The sequence below is a fragment of the Typopeltis vanoorti genome, chromosome 12, assembly GCF_054136105.1.
Source record: "Typopeltis vanoorti isolate ZY-2024b chromosome 12, IOZ_Tvanoo_1.0, whole genome shotgun sequence".
NCBI classification, from domain to species: domain Eukaryota; kingdom Metazoa; phylum Arthropoda; class Arachnida; order Uropygi; family Thelyphonidae; genus Typopeltis; species Typopeltis vanoorti.
The window spans coordinates 28,256,944-28,282,154 of NC_143560.1; the positions used below are offsets into that span (position 1 = coordinate 28,256,944).

The following is a 25,211-nucleotide window of genomic DNA, read 5'->3' on the forward strand; positions in this document are numbered from 1 at the left end:
GTGGGGGAGAGCCGTATTGATGAACAGAGAGATTCTTTTCAGTATGGTTCTTTCCGGGAGCTTGTAGGTTGAGCATAGAAGGAAAAGTGGGTGAACATTTCCAATGGAGCTGGGATCTTTCCCTGACTTGGGAACTGCAATTATCTTAGATTCTTGCCAGAAGGCTGGTAGTTCTCCAGTAGAGATGACAGTGAAGAACAAGGCTGACAGCCATGCCTTTCCACACTGGCCAAGGTTTTTACGGAACTCATGGAGAGACCATCAACTCCAGTGGCTTTGCCATTCTTGGTAAGTGATAGGGTTTCCTTTATTTTCTCTGTTGTGGTTGGGCTATAGAGGTTTGAAATTTCACGGCTTGAAGCTAAGTTGTGTCTCAGAGTAGTTTACATGTTCTTTCTTGGAGGTCTTTGGATTGATCTTAGATGTTGAAAATAAATTAGGTGCAACTTGTTCTGGACTCACTTCTGGAACTTTTGTTGTAAGTTGTATACTGAAAAGGACAGGTCACGTAATGGTAACTTGTCCTTTTCACTACACAAGAATCTTAAAAGTTTTTCCACTTGGTTATACTATAAATCAAAGATGCCAAGAAGTTATATTCTTGGTTTAATCCTTTATCCAAGTGTAAGCAAACAAAGTTTGTATGTGAAGTAACTTCATGACTGGGCAACTCATATAGAGGCTAATGACTTCACATTATTTTCCTTAGTATCTCATAATGCAAAGCACATATCCTTACAGACATGTATAATGCTATGCATTATGGGAAGGGTCACTACCCAGACTGGTTTTGACCTTTATTGAGGAGCCATATCAGTCGGAGCCAAACCCAGAAGTGATACCAAGGTTGAAGTAATGCAGAAGTCATTAGCCTTTATATACGAGTTGCCCAGTCGTGAAGTAACTTCATGTGCAGACTTCATGTGAACACTAAAATCATCAATTGCTTACACTTGGATAAAGGATTAAACCAAGAATATAATTTCTTATCTTTAATTTACAATATACAAGAAACCCACTCACAGGCTATGTTGAAAGATACATTCACAAAGTTTCCATCACTCTTCCCTCTCAACAATATGATTTCATTAAAACACTAACCCATACAGCATAATGCTCTATGGGTTAGTGTAATAATTTTAAAAAAATTATTTTGTTCCAATGAGCCCTCTCTTACAGGAGAACTTAATCATATACACCACACTTTATCTAATGGGTAGTTCCCACAGTATATATAAAAAAAAAAAAAAAAAACCCAATCCTTCTCTCAATCCTCGACCTGCTCTTCAGAAAGATTTTAGTAATGTTGTCATTATCATTCTGTATGTTTAAGGCACTTAAGAAAAAATAGCCAGAATCTTAAAGAAACACAATATCTGCACATCCTACAAGCCCCACTGAACACTTGCTACCCTCCTATGTAAAGATCATCTCCATCCTCTCTCTCTCTGTGTGTTGTCATTGTTGCCATATCCCCATGTGTCCCAAGGGCACAGAGGTCTGACACATCAGTTTACAGGCTGAAGTTAACCCTTTGAGAATGGCAAGTCCTCAGCAGAGTTCCAGCAGCATCAAGTGATTGAGACCCCTTCCAACTATAACTGTGCTCAAACTTGCTTAACTTTTTGCGTGAGCCAATAGTAGCAGAGATTCTACCAATTGACCAACCTTTGCTGGCCTCTCTCTCTCTGTACCGTACCTGGAGTATATAAAGTGCTTGTTCCTGTAAGTTAGCTTAGTATGGGCAGACAGGAACAGTTGGCATCCCCTTGAAAGAACACAATATCTGCACATCCTACAAGCCCCACTGAACACTTGCTACCCTCCTATGTAAAGATCATCTCCATCCTCTCTCTCTCTGTGTGTTGTCATTGTTGCCATATCCCCATGTGTCCCAAGGGCACAGAGGTCTGACACATCAGTTTACAGGCTGAAGTTAACCCTTTGAGAATGGCAAGTCCTCAGCAGAGTTCCAGCAGCATCAAGTGATTGAGACCCCTTCCAACTATAACTGTGCTCAAACTTGCTTAACTTTTTGCGTGAGCCAATAGTAGCAGAGATTCTACCAATTGACCAACCTTTGCTGGCCTCTCTCTCTCTGTACCGTACCTGGAGTATATAAAGTGCTTGTTCCTGTAAGTTAGCTTAGTATGGGCAGACAGGAACAGTTGGCATCCCCTTGAAAGAACACAAAAAATACATCTGCAGTTGTGACTAAGGTCAATCTCGCCTTGCAGACTATGCATTAGACAGTTCATAGAATCAGTTGAAAAAAGACCCCCATACACCATCACAGTAAATTTAGAAGACCACTTTTGTAATCTGCAGCTGTTCCCAAAATCAACTTAATCTAAATAAATATGGTTGCATTAAACTCACCAAAATATGGGAAACACTTAATACTTTGAGACCCCAGTTTGTTCTAGACTGCCAACAGATACCTTCAGAGGGCAACCCCCCCCCCCCCTGCCTAGTTAGGATTCTAGTCTCTCATCTGCATGTTTCACTTAGTTGTGTGTGTTACAAGTCTCATATTGCAATCCCTGATAATGTCTCAGTGACTGAGATGAAATATTGGAAGAATTAAATAACATTTTTAATCCTTGCTTAGTGCTGCTTTACTTTATTAAGTCCTCTAACAAGAGTTTCTCCAAGCACTTAACATGAAGTATTCTCAATAACAATGAACTGAATACTTGTAACAATATAACATGAATACTTCCTTTTGAAAATTTTATTCTTTCTTTTTAATTTATAATTTAGAAGACTGTTTTTAGAATCTGCTGCTGCTGCTCTTAAAAATCAGCCTAATTTGAATAAATATGGTTGCATAGAACTTCCTAAAATACGAGGAACACGAATGCTTCTACCTAGGAAAGACTCTAGTCTTTTGCCCACATTGCTTAGTTGTGTGTTACAGATCTCATATTGTACTCCCTGACAATATCTCTGTAACTAAGACGTGAAATATTTAAAGAATTAAATACTAATTTTAATCCTCTCTTAGTGCTGTTTCATTCCATTAAACTTCTAACATGAGATTCTCCCATCACTTAAGCCTTAACACACAGATATCTTACTCTCCACAATTGCTAATTTTTAAATTTGAAGTAAAAGCAAGTCAAGTAATTATCAGTGCAGTAAGAAGGCAGGAAAAAAAAAAAAGGTTCATGTTAGAAATTGTAAGTTATTCTTCTCTAGATGTGAACAAGTCTATTTATTTGCAACATCTAAAAAAAAAAAAAACTGTATAAGAATAACTTTTTCTTCTGATAGGCTAACAAATGCAAAAATCGGTAAAAATCTCGTAGGTTCTCACCTTCACATGGAGGGTTTCTGTCATTCATACAGCAGAAACACTGCAATCTATGAGCATCTTAATCATTAAGGATAGGGAGAATCGGTAATTGTCAGAACCACTGTGACATTGATATTATTGCTAACATCATAAATTTGGGATGAGATAAAGCTTTTGTTCTCAATCTCTGTTAAGAAATAGAAATTTCTCTGATTTTTCTGAAGTACAATGAATTGTGTATCTAACAGTGCCTGAGAAAATGAATTTGAAGATATTAAGTTCATCGACGCAGTTGTTGGAACTTGCATGTTAGAAAATATTTTTATTAAATTATGAAAATTGGGGTTTAATAATTGTATTTCTTGTTTCTGAAACATTTTATTGCAGATAGCTTAAAATAACAAAGCAATTATCTAATTTTAGCCATTCATTGCCTCTACAAGGTTCGTTTGTCAGTTCAATATTGAAGGTCGTGTAAGACAGGTCAATGCCCAACTCTTAGGAGACACAATATATTGTGACGCAATGGTTGTAAGTACTTGTATAATATTTCGGAGATTTAGATATATATTTGTATACACAACCAGTAATTCACAATCCCCTTTCCCTCTAAAAAAAATTTATTTTTATTGCCACAATACTACTTTAAATGCAGCTTTGGTTGCAGAATCTCTCCTATGAATTGCTATATCTTTTGTGATTGAGAACTGCTATGTTCCTGTGGTCCCAAGAGTGATGCTGTTGAGTCTCTTTTCTTGCAAATAATAGTAATCAAATAGAAGAAAAAAATTATATTTTATTTCAGTAGGTAGACAACTGTTACGGCCTGAGCAGGGATTCCAGTTGTTTTCCAGTTTTCTTCCTTGTGATATAGGAATTAGATCTCAATTTGAATAACTGCCATAATAAATTTGGTATGCAAAAATCAGCACTAAGACAGCCTGTGAAAATAGGCTGGGACACTAAAATCATCAATTGCATCAAATGAAGATCCTAAAACAGTAAAACATTTCAGCTATTTAAGCACAATTGGAAATATTGAAATAAGCAACAGAATTAGCCAAGCTGGTATGGTAGGAAGTCAACTGAATATGGAATCAGAATAAGAATAAGTACTGGTTTGAACAATGTAAAACATTATTCAAACCAGTACTGACTTATGCATCTAAGATCTTGGTTAAAAGTAAAACACTTGTTCAAAGACTACAGACTGCAGATGTGAACGTTCTGAGAAAGATTAGGGAAGTGAACAGTTAGCATCAATGGCAAAATCATATTTAAAACAAGAATATTAGGAAGGAACTTTGACATTAATTTTTTTTTCACTGATTAGATTTTCACTTTACAATAAATAAATAGTTGAAAAATCATTGGAATTATAACAGTGAATTGTATTTTAGTTTGTAGATCTAGAGAAAGCATATGACAAGTTGCCAAAAAAATGCTTCATTATATCGGTTAAATGGAACATTGTGCAGAGCTGTTAGACTTGAAGGAAATGCTGGAAGATGATTTAACTTTTAGGGTATTCTGAACCTGTCAGTAAAATCTTAAAATTTCACCTGATACCCACATATTTTCCAGTCAACATATTTCTGAACTTTTGCCAACTACAAAAGACACTTTTTACTTCATTCTTTAGCCATTGTTTATCAAGTTTCTTGTGAGTGTAATTTAATGTACTTTGTTCTTCTTATTCATCAGTTCTTATTTTCTATCTACAGAAAATAAGAACTGATGAATGTTGAGTACTACATTGTGTACCTTAAACCTTGCCAGTCTGGTTGGCCGAGTGGTTAGCCTATCCGCTCTGCAGCGAAATGGCTGCAGGTTCTAATCCTGCTGTGGGCATGGATGTTTGTGATTGCCTATGAAAATACTTGTGGTTGCAGTAAATGCCGTTGGTGGATTGAGTGGCTGAGTCGAAGAGTTGTAGAGTAGGTGCCCTCCCTCGATGACTCTTTGGCCTCCTTGGAGGTGTCACGTAATAATAATAACAATAATAAACCTCAAAAAGTGGGTCTAGCACAACATTGCTTTTGTGTCTGCTGAATACCACATGCAGTTTTTTAAAGAAATTATTTATTAGTTTGTACATCATTTTTGTGTACTTTCTCAGAAAGTACACAAAAATTCTAAATAAAATAATAGAAAAAAGTATACACACATAGATGTCTAAATTAATAACTATCATTATTCAAATTAAACTTGAACCAAATATTGAAAATGAAAGCAAGATGCTAATTTTCCCTCTTCCAAAAAAAGAGAGATAAGTTGGTAGTCAAACTATTGTCCCATTTGCCTTTCCTCAGTTTTCTTGAAAACAATAAACTTGTAATTATAAATACTGCCCACAATGCTTGACTACTCACTCCATAAAGTAGTTTTAAACACCTCTTTAAAGAGATTCAGGAGCCCTGTTTCATTGTTTGAATTTAAAGCAGAATGATTGTCTATATCTTAAAAGTTTGGGATATTCTCATCCTGTACAGATAAGTAAATCAAAAATTGTTTAATTATCTATATTATTTCACACAGGTACACTATTACTTTCACTACAAAATATTTCTGGCTAATTTCATTATTTTACTGTATTTGATGTTTTACTCTCTGTTATTGTGTCACAAATATCATTAAGGTGAGGATATTAATGAATAACCTTTTAACCTAAGGAACCAACTTAAGGTGATCATACTTTTAGTTCCTTTACTATATGTAGTTGTTAGTTCTTCCCTTGGAACTTGAACCATAATACTCTTGTCGACATTCTCTTTTATACAAAACATCTTTCATCAAGCCATGCTCATTTAATGTTAATTAGCACTATAGTGATACTAAATGGGATAACATCAGTGATTTATACTCCTTCCGTGGTCTGATTACCATTTCTGTTTTTTCCAATCAAAATAGCTGCTTAGGCCAAATACTGAAATAATTCTTACTAGAATTGAGGATATTCATCCCACTGAATCTAAAAATGGCAACCATTATCTGAGTTGCAATTTTCTATCCAGTTTTTTTTCTATGCAGTTAATGATAAAAATTTGTCATATCTCAAGTTGCTCAAGTCAAAAATCCCAGCTTTGCATTCAGCTTACACTGTAGCATTCTGCATCTGTTTTAAAAAAAACATATCCTAATTCAGGGTGCTTAAGGGTCAAAGCTGTATAACTGAGAGGTGACCTCCACATAGACTTTAAAGAAATGCGGAGAACCGACCAGGGCTTCTGACCTAATATCCAGTCTACACCTTTTCGTGGTGCAACCTGTTGGGTATCTACCTGGATACTGAACGAGGATGGGCTGGCAATTTGGGATTTAGCTGACCAAATTGTATTCTTATTGGCTTAAACCAATATACAAAATGATGGTACAACATGACAAAATTTCATGCCAGCTGGGGCATCACCCAGTTAAACAAGGCCCCGGTTTTCACCAGCACGAACAGCGAAAAGTCAGCTGCTGGAACAAATCTGAAAGCACACCCCCAACTCAACATCACCAGAGTTAAAGATCGGTACTATCAACATAAAAAGCCTGAATGGCAAAGAAATGGAGCCAGCTGAGGAATTAGATAAGTACCAGATAGACATAATAGGGGTGACTGAAACAAAAACTGCTGAGATCTTTCTGAGCAATAAATACAAAATGTTATATTTAGGCAATGAGAATCAAGGAAAAGAAGGGGTAGCCATAGTATTCAACACTAAATACAAGGCTAATCTTGAATGGCAGGCAGTCTCAAGTAGAGTAATGTTGGCAAATATGGGAATGGGGAACTGAACAATGAGACTTATTTGTGCCTATGGTCCCACAGAAGGTTCTACTAAGGTAGAAGTGGAGAAATTTTTTGATGCTTTAGAAAAAGCAACTGACACAATGAAAAAGGAAAAGTTGGTCCTTGTTGGGAAACTAAATAGCAGAGTACGAAGTGATTATGAGACATACAAAAATGCTTTGGGAAAATTTGGAGAAAACAGGAAAGCAAATAATAATGGCAAATACCTGTTGGATTTCTGCTCAGGACATGGACTTGTTATTACTAACACCACGTTCCACCATAAAAATGTGCACAAATTCGCACGGAGAAAAGAGGCAAGGAATAAGAAATGTCTCATTCACTATGTTATTGTTGATAGTGATATTTTCCCACTGGTGCAGGACACCAAAGTGAACAGAGGATTTGAAGTTGGAAGTGATCACCATTTAGTCTTGAGCAAGATAAAATTGAATTTCATATTGAAAAGAATGACATGTAAGAAAGTTTTAAAGCGAATAAAAGTTGAGTAGCTCTCAGATGTGAACTGTAGACTAAAATACACAAAGATTATTGAAAAAAAAAATGAAAGTGTTTGAGAACAGCAGCCAAACCTTGGAGATTCAGTGACAAACCTTGAAGAAAACCCTGATTGATTCAGTTAGAGAGGCATGTGGTGTTGTCTGTAAGGATAGAAAAATCAGAATTCCATGGTGGACACAAGAAGTGTCCACCATGGAATTCTTCTTTTCCTTCACAAGAGGCAGTGAAGGAAAAGAAGAAAGCATATCAAAAGTTCCTGGCAAATAAGTCAGCTTGTGCTCTTAGAGAATACAGAGACAAATGTAAGAAAGCTAAACACCGTGTAAAACTAGTTAAACAGAAGTCATGGGAGGACTTTGGCAAGATCATAGAAAATAAATATCAAGAAGGTGGCAAGATATTCTGGAGGTTGTTGAAGCTTAGAAATGGAGGAAAGAGTGCTGTAAAAGGAGTTAGAGATGATAAAAGTGACATGAAAATAGGAAAAAAAGATATCCTTGAAGTATGGAGTAATTACTTCGAAAAATTGCTAAATGAAACAAGCACAATTTTAGCACAGTGGTAAAAAACACTCAACAGGCATACAGTCAGGAATGCATATCCATACTTGAAGTACAAAAAGCCATCAAAGGCTTGAAATTTGGAAAGGCAGCAGGAGTAGATGATATTCGACCAGAAATGCTGAAGTATGGTGGTATAAGAGTCTTACAGTGGCTGCACTGCATAGTTCAGAAAGCCTGGACAGGGGGACGATTTCCCGATGATTGGAGTAGAGCTCTAATAGTACCCATATATAAAAAGGGAAATAATACTGAATGTGAGAATTACAGAGGTATTTCCCTACTGAGTGTTCCGGGCAAGATTTATGCCAGTATAATTGAGAAACGGTTGAGAAGAATTCTGGAAGAAAAGTTTGGTGAAGAACAAGCTGGATTCAGGCCAAATAGAGATTGTCAGAATCAGATCTTCACTTTACGACAAATAGTTGAGAAAGCATAGGAATATAACAAAGATCTGTATTTAAGTTTTGTCGATCTGGAAAAGGCATACGACAAGGTGCCAAGAGAGAAGCTGTTCAATACACTACAGTTATATGGTTCAATGGGGCATTATATCAAGCAATACTTAGTCTTTATTTAAGTTGTAAGTCAGCAGTTAGAATTGAAAGAAGTAGTGGAAGATGGTTTAATGTTAAATCTGGTGTGAGACAAGGATGTACATTATCCCCTCTGTTATTCATTATATAGATGGATCACATGAAGGAAAATGGTATTAAACATGATATCAGAATTGGAGATGTTAATGTCAGCTCTTTGCTTTATGCAGACGATGTTATACTTATCAATAAATCCACTACGAGTCTGGAAGATTCTCTGACTAAATTCAATTGCTGTTGTAATAGATATGGTATGAAGGTCAGCAATAAAAAGACAAAGACAATGAAAATAGGTAGAATCATTGAAAATGTTGACTGTGTTTTTAATGGGGAACCTGTGGAACAAGTAAAACGTTTAACTGCTTAGGCACGATTTTTAGTGAAGATGGTAAATTAATATGAAAAAAAGACAACAGAATCAACAAAGCTGGTGTGGTAGGAAGCCAATTGAATAAATTCATATGGAATAAGAGAGAAATTAGTCGGAACACTAAATTAGCTGTATACAAGACGGTGTTTAAACCAGTTTTAACTTATGGATCTGAGAGCTGGGTTAGAAGCAAAACACTTGACCAAGACTAGAGACCGCAGATATGAGAGTCCTGAGAAAGATTAGTGGCGTGAACAGATGGCATCAATGGCAATATCATATTAAAAACGAGGATATTAGGAAAGAACTTGACAATGTCAGCATCCAGGAATGCATTAGCAGAGCTAATCTCAGGTAGTATTGTCACTTGAACAGAATGGGCGAGGAAGGATTAGCAGAACAAGTGTTTTCTGCCAGGTTGGCAGGAGGAAGACCAAGATACAGGTGGTTTGATATGGTAGAAAGTGCCTTAGAGGATAGAAATATGATATCTGATAATGTTGGAATCTTGACAAGTAACAGACTGATTTGGAGGAAAATTGTAGATATGAAGTTAATAATGATGTAAATTTTTCATGCAGTACTATCATATCCTGTACACCCTTAGGGTACATGTCAGGAATTTGATGTCCTAATTCAGCTTTGTAAGGGCTAAATGCTAAAAAGCATTTTTCCTGCTCAAAAAGCAGTCCAGCCTTCTGTTCTCTTCCTTAAATTTCTTCTTCTTCCTATCCAGGTTCTAGACTAAGTGTCCTGTTTCCGACTCCGTCCATCTTCTTTGTCGTCCCCAATTCCTTGTTCCTCTAGGATTATATGTTAAGATCTTTTTTTGGTAATCTCTCTCTCTGCATTCTTGCTGTATGGTCTAGCCAGTTTTTCCTATATTTAATCAGTCTGTTATGGAATTAATTTTAAGATTTTTAATTGATTCACTATTTCTTTTTTTATCTAATCTCTTCTCTTCCGCTCATGGTGGGATCATTCCGAATCTTTGAGGAACTCAAAGATTCTTCTTTTGAGTTCCTGAAAGATGAATCTTTGCCATTTCTTTGTCTGCTGTCTTTTTATGAAGTTCTTTTTGAATGTTGTCTATGCCTGGTGCTTTATTATTTTTCATTTGTTTGATTGCTCTATGTAGTTCTTCATTTAGTATATCTTTTGTGTCAGAAGTTTCTTCTGGGTTGAAGGTGTCTTGATCTATGTTTTCTTCAGCTGCAAATGCTTCTTTAAAATAATTAGACCATATTTCTTTTATTGTTTCATGGCTACTTGTTGTGGTTCCATCTTTTTGCAAAATTGAAACTGGGTTGGGTGAGTATGTTCTATTTCATAAATGGTCTTGGAGTCATGTTTTTTTGTATGCTTCTTCGCATATTCCTGCTTTTTCTTCTAAATATGCAATTTTTGCTATTCTGCATTTTGTGTCTATTTCTTTTTTCAAATTTTTGTTAATATTCTATTTTCTTCATTATCTTCTTTTGAGTGGTTAGTTTTGAATATTCTTTTTTTCTTCCATAAGTCCAAAATCTCTGGTGTAAACCAATCTTTATTTACTCTTGTCTGGTAGCCCAGGTGTTTTGTTGCTGTTTCTTTAATAATTTCTTTACCTTTTCGGCCAGCCTGGTAGCCTGGTTAGCCAAGTGGTTAGCATATCTGCTCTCCAGCCAGAAGGCTGCGGGTTTGAATCCCGCCGTGGGCATGGATGTTTGCAATTGTTAAAAAAAATAAAAAATAAAAAAATAAATAAATAAATAAATAACATACAAGTAGTGGTAGGTGGATTGAGTGGTTGAGACTGAGAGCTGTAGAGTGGGTGCCCTCCCTCGATGAGTCTTTGCACTCAATGGAGGTGTCAGTAATAATTTTTTCCAATACTCCGAGACTATATCTAAAGCAAGCTTATTCAATTTTTCTTTTAATATTCTCTGATAGCTAGATCTTGTCAAGCTGTCACTGAGTTTGAGATTTATGTCTTCTTTTGTTTTTGGTGGTTTATTCTCTTTCTTTTGAAATGGATTTTTAGTTTGGCTGATAGTAGTTCATGGTCTGTGTCTATAATGTTTTGACATTTTGGAAGGAATGTTTCCATTTCTTATTAATGATAATATATAGTCTGTACAGTTTTTGATTTCATTGTTTGGTGATGTCCAGGTTATTTGTGTTGTGGCCTGTGGTAGAATAAGGTATTTGTGATTAACAGTTGATTTATTTTGAAAAAACTAATCAAGTCTTCTCCTCTCTCATTCATCTCTCCATGATCAAATTTTCCCATTACTTCTGCTTTATCTTCAGAGTACTGACCAATCTTTGCATTAAAATCTCCCATAATAATTGGGATATTCCTTGTACTTGTTCGTCCTGATTTCTTCTTGCAGTTGTTCAAGAAATTGGCTATTATATATTCCTCCTCTTCATGTGATTGGTCTGGAGCATAAACTTCTATTATTTTTATATTTTTTTCTTTTACTTTAAATCTTACTGAGATGATTCTAGAGGAAATTGGTCTTACATCAACTATTGAGTTTAGGAACCATTTTTTTAATTAGTGCTACACCTTCTCTGTGATGGTTATCTTTCCTTCCTGAGTAAAATATGCTTGCGTTTCTTATGTCGATTTTTCCCTCGCCTGTCCAGTGAGTCTCTGCAACTCCCACTATTTCCCATTTAACAGTTCAAGTTCTCTCTCTCTCAGTTTTAATTTGCCAGGTTTGTACAATGTCTTGATGTTGATGGTTGAAATATTATATTGATATATGCAGTTTGCATTCCACATGGCTGTTTTCTCGCCTACTCTGTGGGCTTGAGTTAAGTGCGTTGGCTTTCCCATATACTGTAGCATTATTTCTGCTTCTATTTGCTGGCTGATTCATCTTTAAAGATTTTAGGCAATTAATGCAGCTGGCTTGCCATTCCTCTGCTGCATACCTGTTGGTCTGCAGGAGGTATTTCATTTCCCTCTTACCACTCATTTCTGGGAATCATTCCCTGATCTGCCACCTGGGAAAACGCTTTCTAGGGGTTACAGGTGTCCCCTGAAAGTTTTATCTAATAGGGTTAGTTTTTCTAAGGAATTTCATTTCTGCTGCCTGAATTCTATGTATATCTTTCTCTGAAGGTCCAGATCTCACTTCCATATAATAGTGTAGGTTTGGCTATTATTTTGTAAACTCTTAAGTCTTGTGTGTTTCTGTACATAGTTAGGTTTAAAGGTTCTGTTAATTACTCCCATGATTTTTATAAAGTTTATCATCTTAAAATCAGTATCTATTTCATTTATATAAGATAGCTTACAGCCTAAGTATTTAAAATTAACTTGTTTAATTATTTTATTATTTATTACTATTTTATTTTTGTAATGGTTATTTCCGTGAAAAGTCATGATTTAGTTTCTCCGTTGACATTTCTAGGTCATATTGCTGTATAATATTATTTAAGTTATAGAGTGTATCCACAATAATCTGTATGACAAGTCTAGACTGGCAGATCATGCTCTGGATACTCACTCCTTATAGGATTTAAATTCAAGAAGACAACATTAATGTTACACAGAAGGCAATATAGATCTCAGAGAATTTCTGGAATCAGCATTGGCCATAAAGCACCCTCCCCCCTCCCTCAACAAGTATGGCTGCATTAATTTGCCAAAGATGGAGGTAACAGTCATTTTGAGATCAGATAAGTTGATTTTTTCCAAATCAGCTTATAGGCAAAATCAAGAAAGGCTAGTGGTGGTGAGAGTCAGCAAAGGAAAAAAAAAAACCTGATCTTGACCAAGGATTTATTAACCAAAATAAAGGATAGTAAAGTGAAATTTTTCTTACAGGAAATAAAACAGGACTGTTTTAGTAGCAGCAAAGTTTCCAATTCTCATCTCACTGGAGAATGGCAAGGAGATAGTGTTTATGACAGTGTTTGTGTGTGTGCCGGACAGTTGAAAGGTTAACTAAAAAGTCTTCTTTCTTGAAATAGTGTTTTAAACATTTTTTGAAACAACGATTTTCAAACTTAATTTTTTTTATAACACCTCCATAGCGCAATTGGAGTCCGTGCGGTTAACCTAGTGGCTATGCGCTTCGCAACCATATGCCTGCAGAAGGAGTGTCCTAGGTTCGATTCCCATCACCGATGTGAGGAGCTTAAGGATCTTTCTCAGCCATAGCCAAGTTAGCTGGTCTTGGGCGTGGACAGCAGAGTTTTTCCCTCCAGTTTATCTGGGGTTTTTCATCCCGCAAGCAGGCAAACCGGCCCCGTGAACACACACGGATCTACAGCCATAAATACTTAGCCCCCCATGAGGGTGCTCGACTCACCCCAATAGGGACGGGGGAGAAAAGGGAGGTAACTCCATACGAATAAATAAATAAATGCATAATTGGAAGAATGATGGTACATTGCGCCCTTCGATTGGAATAGGCCTAAGTTCGATTTTCATCATAATGGGAGGAATCTTTCCGTGGACTTTTTTCAATCGAAGGTGAGTTAGCTGGCACACTTAAGACTTTCTTAACTCTCCTCTGAAGAAATGGTGCTTTTCCATGCTCATTACTTCTATCACATCTGGGTGTGCTATTGCATATCACCTAAGGTAAAACTACCTGGCATCAGTCCTTTAGATCTCAAATAAACAAACGCAATAAATCACCTTGCACTATATCAAGAATGTGCAAACAATCAAGAACAGCATTCAAAAAATCCATATTAGTCTGGATATTAGTATACAGGGTGTTCGGGATAAATTTGACAGTTTCGTAAGGAAAAAGAAAATCTTCTTTGTATCTATTAAATTTAATGAATTGACAAAAAAACATTACAGGCAGAGTTAATTACAATACTATCAACAAGATTTACTCAAAATAACCACCATTAGCATCGATCACAGCTTCAATTCTGCTTTGGAACCTCGAACAAGCTGATGCTACAGTCTCCCTGGGAAGGGCCGCAAAAACTGTTTTAATTTTATCCATTAACTGGGCTTTTGTATTACTGGAAGTGCGATTGGTGTCTTTTTCAACTGCGCCCCATACAAAATAATCCATGGGGTTAAGGTCTGGGGAGTTTGGAGGCCAAACATTTGGACTGGTGAAGTCGTAGAAATTTTCAGACAACCATTTTTGACTTTTCCCAGAGGTGTGGCAAGGGGCCGAATCCTGCTGCCATACATACGGCCTACCATTGGCTACCCTTGTTATCCAGGGCTTGACTACAGTTAGCAACTCCACGAACAAAGCCCGAATTCCAATGCCAGGGTTCTTCAACACCTGTTCCTGCAGATTTGCGAGGAATTCTGCTGTACGAACGCAATCAGATCGTCTGCTAGGGATCTTTCTTCTTGCTACATCCTCGTAGTCACCATTGCAAGTCTCTAGTTCATGCCTGATTGTTTTTACTGTATTCAGGGAGCATTGGGCAGCAGTCGTAATATCCTTATTTTGATGGCGGGCACGAATCATCATGATACAAGTTATTCTCTTCCATGATTCAGGTGGGTTCCAGCTATCCATCCTTTCTGACATCTTGTATATGAATGAAGAAGGGTCCAAACTTTTAAATGAAGAGAAGTGTGTGTTAATACATGTAACTTACGGAAAAATATAATTAATTATAAATATGTCAAATTTATCCCGAACACCCTGTATCTTGTGCACACAGCTTGTGCTCCAGAATTCATGCCTATCCTTTATTGTCTATTCAGACTTACTCATCAGGTGTCTGCCTAACTGCATGAAAGTTAACCGATATTCAGCTTATCCCAAAGAAGATAGATAAGTTGGTTGTCAAACTATTGTCCCATTTGCTTACCTCAGTTTTCTTGAAAACAATAGAGAAAAGTCATCAGTAATCAACTTCTTCAGTGTCTTCAGGCATATCAATTATATCACCAATATAGATTCTGCCAATCTTGCTCCATATTATATTTCTTGATGAACCTTATGCACATTTTGAACACAAGCCATGGAATGGTTTGAGAAACTCATGTTAAGCTTGAGATCTGATTGGTAAGCATATCTTTATACACCAGATACGAACACTCTTATTGTCTGCCTTCCATTCTTTGGAATTGAAGCACAAGTTTCTTCTGGTAGTTCACTATATGTTATGGTGGATTGTTTCATCTCTTTGGATTCCCATTAATACCAGATTACTCCACGACTGTATACTTTCACCCAGGTTAAGCTCTTCTTATAAACCACAAACCATGTCTTTAGTTTTGTTAATGACAGTACACTTCATTCCTCTTTATTTGAATGCATCATTCCAAACTTCAGTCTTCTATAACAGTATCATAAACACTGATCTCCTTGCCATTCTCTAGTAAGGTGAGAATTGGAAACTTTGCTATTAAAACACAGTCCTGTCTTATTTCCTGTAAGAAAAATTTCACTTTACTATCTTTTATTTTTGTTAATATTAAAATCCTTGGTCAAAGTCAGGTTTTTCTTCTTTGCTGACTCTCACCACCACTGACCTTTCTTGATTTGTTTTGTTGCCTATAAGTTGATTTGGAAAAATCAACTTATCTGATCTCAAAATGGCTGTCATCTTCATCTTTGGCAAATTAATTTGCCAAAAATGGAGATGACAGCCTATCCTTATCAAAAATTTTTTCATATATATTTGATAAGGATAGGCAGTCATTCAGATTCAAGTTATGACAGTGAAGCAAGGCCTCTACGCTCTCCTTAAATAGACGTTCAAATTTGCCTATTGAAACCAACTAAATACTACATCTATCTGATCTGTTTAGTATGATATTATAAATTATACATATATAATATGCAATTTATTTTACACTTTTATGATTAACCTTTTCTTCAGTGAAAGCATAATGCTATTAGCGATTTAGCATCACATGGCTCGTTCTATTTCGAATAATCAATTGTTTGCATTCTACCTTGTAACAACTGTTTTAAGCCACTGATGATGGTCTGTTAATTTCAGAATGAAATATATGACAGTCTTCTTCTTCTACAGCTTCTCCTACTTAAGTGGGGTCACTTTGTTATTAGTCTCCTCCACACCTTCCTGTCTTGGGCTGTCACCACATCCAAGTTCTTCATCTTCAAGTCCTCTTCTACCAGCTCCCTCCATCTCTTCTTTGGCCACCCACGCTTCCGCCTTCCTTGCACATCCATCTGCATGACCCTTCTTCCCACATATTCGTCCTCCCTCCTCATCACATGACCAAACCATCTCAACCTTGCCTCCTGTATTTTCGCTCCTAAGTTCATAACTTTCACTGTTCCCCTGACATAGTCATTTCTCAGATGATCCTTTCTGGTCACACCGCACATCCACCTAAGCATTCTCATCTCTGCTACTTCCATCCTGCTGATGTTATTTTTTCCTCAGTGCCACGGTTTCTATAGCATATGTCATAGCTGGCCTCACTAGTGTCCTATAAATTTTGCCTTTCAGATTGATCGGCACCCTCTTATCGCATTACACTCCAGCCATCTCCTTCCAGTTCCCCCAACCCGCTTGTATCCTGCATCCCATTTCCTTCTCAGCTCCTCCATCTTCTTCCACTGTTGAACCTAAGTATCTAAAGTCTCTCACCTTCCTGATGACATTTCCTTCCAGCTCCAGATCTGTCTCCTGGCCACCACCCACTGCGCAATACATATACTCTGTCTTACTTCTGCTCAGTCTCATACCTCTCTCTTCCAGTACTTTTCTCCATCTTTCCAGTTTAGTTTCTGCTTCTTCTCTTGAATCTACACACAGCAAGATATCATCTGCATACAACATTGTCCAAGGTGCATCTTCTCTCACCTCCTCTGTTACCACCTCCATCACAATATTAAACAGAAACGGACTTAATGCTGACCCTCGATGCAAGCCAACTGTTACTTGAAAACTTTCTGTCTGTCCCAAACAGGTCCGAACACTTGTCTTCACATTTCTGTACATTTCCCGATATTTCTCCGGCACCTTCTTCTCCCTCAGACACCTCCAGACTTCTTGCCTTGGCACTGTATCGTATGCTTTCTCCAGATCAATAAAACCAGATGTAGCTCCTTTTGTTTCTCTTGATATTTTTCCATCATCTGTCGTAACCCAAAGATAGCATCTGTTGTTGATCTACCAGGCATGAAGCCAAATTGTTCCTTTGCAATCTCCACCTCCTCCCTCAATCTACCATCAAGAACCCTTTCTAGGATCTTCATTGTGTGGGACATCAACTTTATTCCTCTGTAATTTTTACAGCCTTGTGCATCCCCTTTACCCTTGTAGATGGGAACAAGAGTACTCTCCCTCCATTCCTCGGGTATATTTTCCTGTTGGCAAACAGGTCCCACAGCAGGTCAATTCCCCTCTTCCCCCAGTGCCTTCCATGCCTCCACTGGAATTCTGTCGGGGCCCACCGCTTTTCCATTCCTCATCATCTTCATGGCCTCCGTCACTTCCATTCTACTGATGTTCTGCACCATCCCCTCAGAAGGCTGCCCATCTCCTCTGTGAGTCCTTGCATTTTCCTCATTCAAAAGTCCCTCAAAGTATATTTTCCATCTGTTTCTTATGCCCACATCTCTCCATAATACTCTTCCTTCAGCATCTTTGATCTGCCTCACATGTAAGATGTCCTTAGCTGCTTTATTTCTACATTTCGCTAGTTGGTAAATTTTCCTCTGTCCTTCCTTTTGTTTCTAATTGATCATACAGATCTTGATATTCCATGGCCTTCGCCTGTGCCACAACTCTCTTGGCTTCTTGCTTTCTCCCTTTGTACACCTCTCTGTCCTCTTCCACTCTTGACTCATCCCACTTCTGCTTTGCCTTCCTCTTAGCTGTCACTGCCAATGAAATATATGACAGTATATTTAATAAATACTTGTACTTTGTGTTTTTGTGTATGTATTGTATAGAACTATGGAATATCTGACTAGAGATTTGGCAGGATTCCAATCTATAAAGTTAAAAGATGTATAAATTATTAAATCATTACATTTTGCCCAAAGAAATTACCAGAAAGCTAAACCTTATGCCAAACATCTCCAGATATATGGGGTTGCCAAAGTAATACCCCCCCCTTCCTTGTCCAGTAGTCGACAGCATAGACAGCTACAGCTCCACCTACAAAATGACCAAACATTTATCTAAATTTAACTACCCCCCCTCCCTCCCTTCCCACAGGAGCTGCTTTCCCTCAATTAGTAAACATTCTTTTCACTTGAAGACAATTTTAAAAAATAATGTAATTCTGACTGTAATCAGCTTTGACATTACTTCATTGTTTACTAATGTGTTTTTAACTGAGCCCTTTCACTTCATGAAGTCACATTTCCCCTCTGCCATTTGAATTATTTAGATTCACCCTTTATTTGGGTTTTTCTTAAAAGGAAAAATATACAGCTAGGTGGAACTTCAATAGGTTCCCTTCCCCTGTTTCTCTCCCTACATATATGGAGCAACTTTTATATGGAGCATTTTTGAAAACCAAGCATACAGCTACATAAAAGCTATTAGTTTGGCAGTGTTTTGTAGATGACATGTTTGCTATTTGACATCATGGCCTAGACACATTGGATGTATTTTTAGTGCATCCTAACAGCCAACATCCAAAAATGAATTGCACTATAAAAAAAGAAAGTAATAATGGTCTCCTCTTTCCAAGCACACTGGTGGCCCAACTACCTAATAGAAAATCCACATATATGAAAGGTATTTACATTAGCAGTCAGGCCACTACCAATCCCAACAGCTTGGAATCCTCAAAGCACTTGCACACAGAGCCAGGGCTATTTGTTCAAAAGAAACCACTCTTAAAACTGAGCTCAGGTACCCTCACAACACTTTTTAACCAATGCTACAGCCCCTAAAAAATAAAATACTGCATGTTTCCTGCCCCCATCCCTTCTAAAAAACACAAATAGCAAAACCATTCTCATCCTTCAGGGCACATCAGAAAAGATGGCTAAAGTTCTGTCTGGCCCATTGAGGACATCATGTTAGGATGAGACTCCCTCAGTGGGCCAGATAGGGACATCAATCAATAAATTATTTTTCCCCCCTCTTGGTGTTTGTATGCTTGCTTTATAGCTTTAGTTGTTTTGTATAACTAAATGGCCTACCAGTTTCTCTTATTTAAGAAAGAAGAAAATTAAAATAAATGCTAAGAATATATTATATAGGTATTGTGAATCAGTGAAGTTGATGTTTTCTTGGTTTTGTGATAAGAGAATACAGTTGTTTCACTATATACAACAAACTATTTCTGTGGTCCTAAAAATTTGTAGTAGTAAGGGTCAACTGTACTAGTTCACTCGAAATTGGAATTATATTTTTATTTCATCATGTTTTTCAGTTTTCATTTATGTTTTGTGTATACTATTCAACTTTAAACATGAAAATAAATTTGAATGGCACCTAATTTTGAAATTTGTGATGTGGGCACATTTCTATGGTTATGCTGCCGATATTAGCATTGAACAGTTAGAGGAATATCTTGATAATTAGAGATGACTGCTGACATAAAAAAATAAAAAACGTTATTCTTGTTAGAAACCTAAATGGCTCACAGATGTACAGAAATGTACCGGAAAAATTTAGTGAAAGAGGCAAGTCTAATAAAAACAGCAAGTACCAATGTTTGTAAGTTTTAGATAATGCGCCAACCATCACTAATATCTTATTGCATTATCATAAAATACTTCTTGCAAACATGGAGAGAGAAAACATTCAAGAAATAGAAAAGCTTAGTGTTATTGTTAACGGTGATATCTCAAAACTTTTAGGGGCAGCAGTACATAGAAGATTTCAAATGGGGAATTTGATCTTTTAGTTTTAAGCAAGATTAAAATTGAGTATCTTATTGAAAAGAAAAATATTTTTTATTATTATTTTTACGTAATACCTCCAGGGAGGACACTTACTCTACAACTCTCCGTCTCCACCAATCCACCACCTGCAACTACCTTTGCCATCTGCCGCCGGCTACCACCCCTAGTATTTTCACAGACAATCACAAACATCCATGTCCACAGCAGGATTCGAACCTGCAACCTTTTGGCTGGAGAGTGGATACGCTAACCACTCAGTCAACCAGGCCAGCAATATACAAAAGTTTTACAAATAATCAGTCTAGCTGCTTTCACATATGAACTGTAAATTGAAATATACAAATATTGTATATTTCAATTTATAATAATAATTTTTAAAAAATCCTTAGTGAGCAAATAGCAAAATCTAAAAACATAGAGAGAGGTCGGCATGTGATGAAATAGTCTGCAAGGAAAGGAAATTCTGTATGTGTTTTTACATATAAAAATAATAGGGAGACTCTGGAAAGAACATAAAATTAAATTTGTCCATAGTGAAACATTCTGGAGACAATAGGGGTGGGGGGCCTAGAAATGAAGGAATGAATACCACAAAAGGAATTTAAAATGATAAGGGTGACACACAAAAAAAAAACAATAAGGATATTAAGCATACTTGGAAGACTGGATTCTGGCAAAATAAGGATTTGTTTGGACCAGAATTTTCTTAAACAAATTGTCGAAGTTTGGGAATACAAGGATCTTATTTAAGTTTTCTAGATCTAGAAAAGGCATTAAATAAAGATGCTATGAATAAAGGTTTTTAAAACACTACAATCATAGAGTAAATTGAACATTATACTGAGCAATGTTGACTGTACTTAAGTATAGGCTTATTTAAATAACTTTCAAAGCTTGCACTTGTAACAAAAAACATCAATATATTTCATCCAACATTATATGGATGTCATCGGGGGGACAGACCATTCACTACATTCAAAGGATACATTACCATATCTTTACTTCTGAAGTGTCTAGCAAGTATCATGCTGTTGTCATCTCTACTATTTTGGACAGATTTATCATTCTACCTTAATTAGAATCAACGAACATAGGACTATTCCAGTTTTGGAATCCAGCAAGTCTAGCCTTGCTTCTTACGCTATTAACACTGTGCACAGAGTTCTTTGAAACCATACAAGACTTCTTCATTCCAGCAAGTTCAAATTTGATATCTTTCCCTTGAGACATGTGAAACACTATAAAATTGTTTGAACCTCGACACCATTTACACTGTATGCCAATCTCCAAGTTTTGGGAAGCAGTCACTATTAATTTTTCATATATTCCTATTGCTTGTTGGTCAGAGAGGATACACTAATTACTTGGCCAGCCGCTTAGAATACAGTATTGTGTACTGTTTGAGATATCTTAATATAAAGTTTTAGATTTGAATTTAAAACCATAATGACTAAATGTGTTATTTTTAGAGGTACCTGTGGCATAGTATAATTATTAAAGGAACAACTAAGCCCACAGTAATAACTTTTAATTAATAAGGTACAGATATTTCATACTAAAACTAATAGTAAATCTTCAGTGTTACAAACAGTTATAGGAATGGAATACAAGTAACGAACATTAATATTTTAGTAGGTGATCCACCAAATGTTCGTTACTTGTATTCCATTCCTATAACTGTTTGTAACACTGAAGAGGTACTATTAGTTTTAGTATGAAATATCTGTACCTTATTAATTAAAAGTTATTACTGTGGTCTTACATGTTCCTTTAATAATAATGACTAAATGTGTGCATCTTGTAAAGAAAATCGGTAACAACTTTTCATTCGGCAGGAATATGCAAACAATGTGCATGAAAGGCAGGTGTAATCCACCTGCCTTCCATGCTCATCACCAGTTTTCTCTTAACACATGCAGACACATAGCAGGATTGGTGAATTGTCTGTTGAGGCTACCTGTAACTTTTTTTGGGCGAAACTATTTTTTAAGCATAGTGCTAATATGATAAGAATTTCTATTGCTCCCTCTCCAAAAGTTTTATGCAAAAGATTAAAATTATTATATGAGAACCTTAATAGAGTTCAGAAACTCATTCCAGGAGATCTGTACTATTCATTAATTTCACAATATTCACACCTGCCTCTAGCAATCCATTGCACTCATCCACCATTCACCAAGCAAAAAAAAAACATGAAAAAACATAGTCTGCCTCTCTTAACTACCTTTCTATAATTTTCAGGGATGGTCCCCTTGTTCTCTTGTATTCTGTCATGTATTGAAAATTTTCTTCTACAATACACCTCCACTTTTATGACTGGTAAAAATTTCTAGTATGAATGCATGAAATACTAAACTATAGAAGTGCAATGATTTGGATATGTATCCCAGTACCTAAAGTTGCTCACTGATTGAGATCACAGTGCACAACCACGAAAAAAAAAAAAAAAATGTAATTAATTTGAATTATTTCTAATAACTGAATCAACATGGTTTATTTTTTATCCTGTGAGTGAGTGAGTTTTAATCTAGATGCTTGGACAATCATTCATTGAATGGAGAAAACATATCTAAAATGATAAAGAACTAAATTTATTTAACTACTTAGATTATAAGACAATATTTCACATTGTCTCCAAGGCATCTTCATGGGCATGAAGAAATGCTAAGCATGTGTCCACAATGTAGTGGACAGATTACCTTGCCGTCCAGAGTGTAATGTCATCTATATAGGCTTGACCATCCCTGCAAGAATGCTTTCGCAACTGTAATATCCTTATTCCTGAGCACCTAAGCAGTAGTAATAAAAAGAATAAAAATCAAAATAAATATTGGCAAAACACAATTTCAATCCACGCATTCGAACAAAACCATATCTCTCAAATTGAGAAAGCCACCGTCCTAGACTTTCAAAATTCAAAGTTACTTATTTCAGAAACTGTGTATGAGCTATTTTGATGCAGTGTTGTCTTCAAAATTACAAAGAGTAACTCTATAGACATCCAACATCCCTATGTGATTTTGGCAGATTGGAAGCTTCACATTATTAAAATTCCTCCAAAGTTTCAGGCAATAAAAAATGACTAGCAGTTTGATGTAGCCATTTAAGTAAACTCTGCCACCTTTGTCACTTTGAATTACCAGTTGTTGGTCACTTTATGTAAAGATGTTTACCCTTTATCTTTGCCTTCCTCTCATTTTGTCCTTCTCCCACTTTCTTAGACCATGTGCTTCATTTGTATATAATGGTGATTTTTCTGTCATTTTCATAACACCCATCACCAGATGTGATACATCAGTTTTTCAGTCACATGATATGCAAAATTAATTTGTGAGGATTCAGTCATTTAGAAGTATTGTGAGATGTGAAACTGAATTCTAATAAGACCTAATACATTAGCCTCTTACCCTAAGTTGCTTTAGCCATAATTCCAAAAAAATGCTCCTCAGCTAAATTTTGTGATCTATAAGTCTTCAGTCTATCTTCATAGGATCACTCTGCAGATTAGTCATAATTTGGTCACTTGCCTCTAGAATTGTCTCCAGTACTTATCTTCAACACTCCCCCCTCCCATCTCACCCTCACACAAGATACTGTGAAATCTGTACCAAATATTGTCTTGAGTGCACAGGAGTGAACATCATCAGTTCTCCTGGGCCCACTGATGCTTGTTTCACTTCTTTACTATTTCTCTCTGTCCATTACCAAGTGGCACAAATCTGCAAACTCTACCCTCTTCGCTCCTTCACGTCTATCTATCTACCAGGGGCATATATTCCTGGTGTGCAGTGCTTGCCCATGGAATAGCAATATCATTGATGTTATATTTTTGCATTTATTCCTGTTAAAGACTCCTCTAATTGTTTCCTGGCTTCACTTGATTCCTAAAATTAAATACAGTATACTATGCTTCATGAAGAGAACACTTTTTGATGCATAAAATGAATTCTTAGCATTCTAGTAGTTTTAAAGCACCCAAAAGATGAAGCAGTGTGTGCTGAGACAATAGCACCCAGAAATCAGTCGCTGTGGTTATGTAAACCAATCCAGTTGTCATTTGTTTTCTGTTGCTGCTTTTGTTTCCTGAGTTTCATCTGTTTTGCGTGCATGAAGTGTGAACTTACATGTTTTGGGACAGTGTTGATGATCTACTGAATGTCTCATTTTCTACCAGAGCTTTCATGGATTGTATGATTATAGTATTATATATTATATGATTATATGATTATGATTATTATATGATTATAGTAAAATGAGTTATTTCGACTTTTCTTTGGTTCAATCTGGAAAAATAATAATTTCCCAAGTGATTACATTTACCGATTTCTGTGCATATTATATTGCTGTATTTAAAAATCATATCAAAATTCAAATTATCCATGTCTCATTCTGTTTGTCAATGATAATCTAATCTCACCACGAAGCGTAAACTCTTTGTGCTTCTCATATAAACAGCGTGCGTGAAGGATAGGTATTGTTCATTTGACCTTTATTCTTTCCATATTTAAAATTGTATTAATTGATAATTTAAAGTATTCAAAATTATCTGACACTTAGTTGCATTGGACCAATTATAATGAGTGCTGATGCACTATGCCATCTTAAAACTTTCATACATTAATAAAAATGCAATAATATGGTCATGACTTGAATTTTATAGTGCAGTTTGTATAAGCCACATGACAGCACACTCAGCCAAAATGGACACACAATGCCACTGCTATCCACTCTCACCTTGGCCCTCCTCCTCTATTTATACTATCCAATTAGAAAGCATCAAAGTTTTAATCATTGTACTGTTATCCATCCTGCAGATATGTCCAAAAAGCTTTAGTTTCCTTTGAATTATTATTTACTGTGTTAAATTCTCTTTGCAGTACTTTTCTATGTAGTTCATTCGTTACCTTTTGCATTCTTCCAATTTATAGAATCTTTCTGTAACATGTTCTTTCAGAAGCCACTATTTGTCTCTCACAAAGTCTTTGTTTTGTGGGCAGGCCTTACTGATTTACTTTTCCATATCTTGTCTCCATTGGCTGTAGGTTTACTTTCTCTTGTGTTATATGAGATCTTATCTCTTTTTTACAGTTTAAATCATGTGTCATGTTGCACCCTTGGTATGTGAAGTTCCCGATCTCATCTCTCTGAATATCATTGTTTTATGATATTCAGAGAGAATATAATAAAATCAGCCCTTATCTCTTCACCTCCTTTAAGCACACTGTCTCTTCATCTTCTTCACTAATGGCCATCGTCTGCAAAACATAAATTATTTATTTTTGTACCTTGCATTGAAATTTCCCTGG

The 25,211-nt window shown here is 36.3% G+C and overlaps 1 protein-coding gene across 1 annotated transcript in view; it reads left to right on the plus strand.

Annotated features, from left to right (window-relative positions):
• The window catches only part of LOC150100648 (plexin-A4-like), a 707,214-nt gene that overhangs the window by 319,573 nt on the left and 362,430 nt on the right, over positions 1 to 25,211 (plus strand). Inside the window, 1 exon segment of the mRNA XM_090401991.1 lies at positions 3,722 to 3,829. Within this exon segment, the coding sequence (XP_090258117.1) occupies positions 3,722 to 3,829 (108 nt within the window).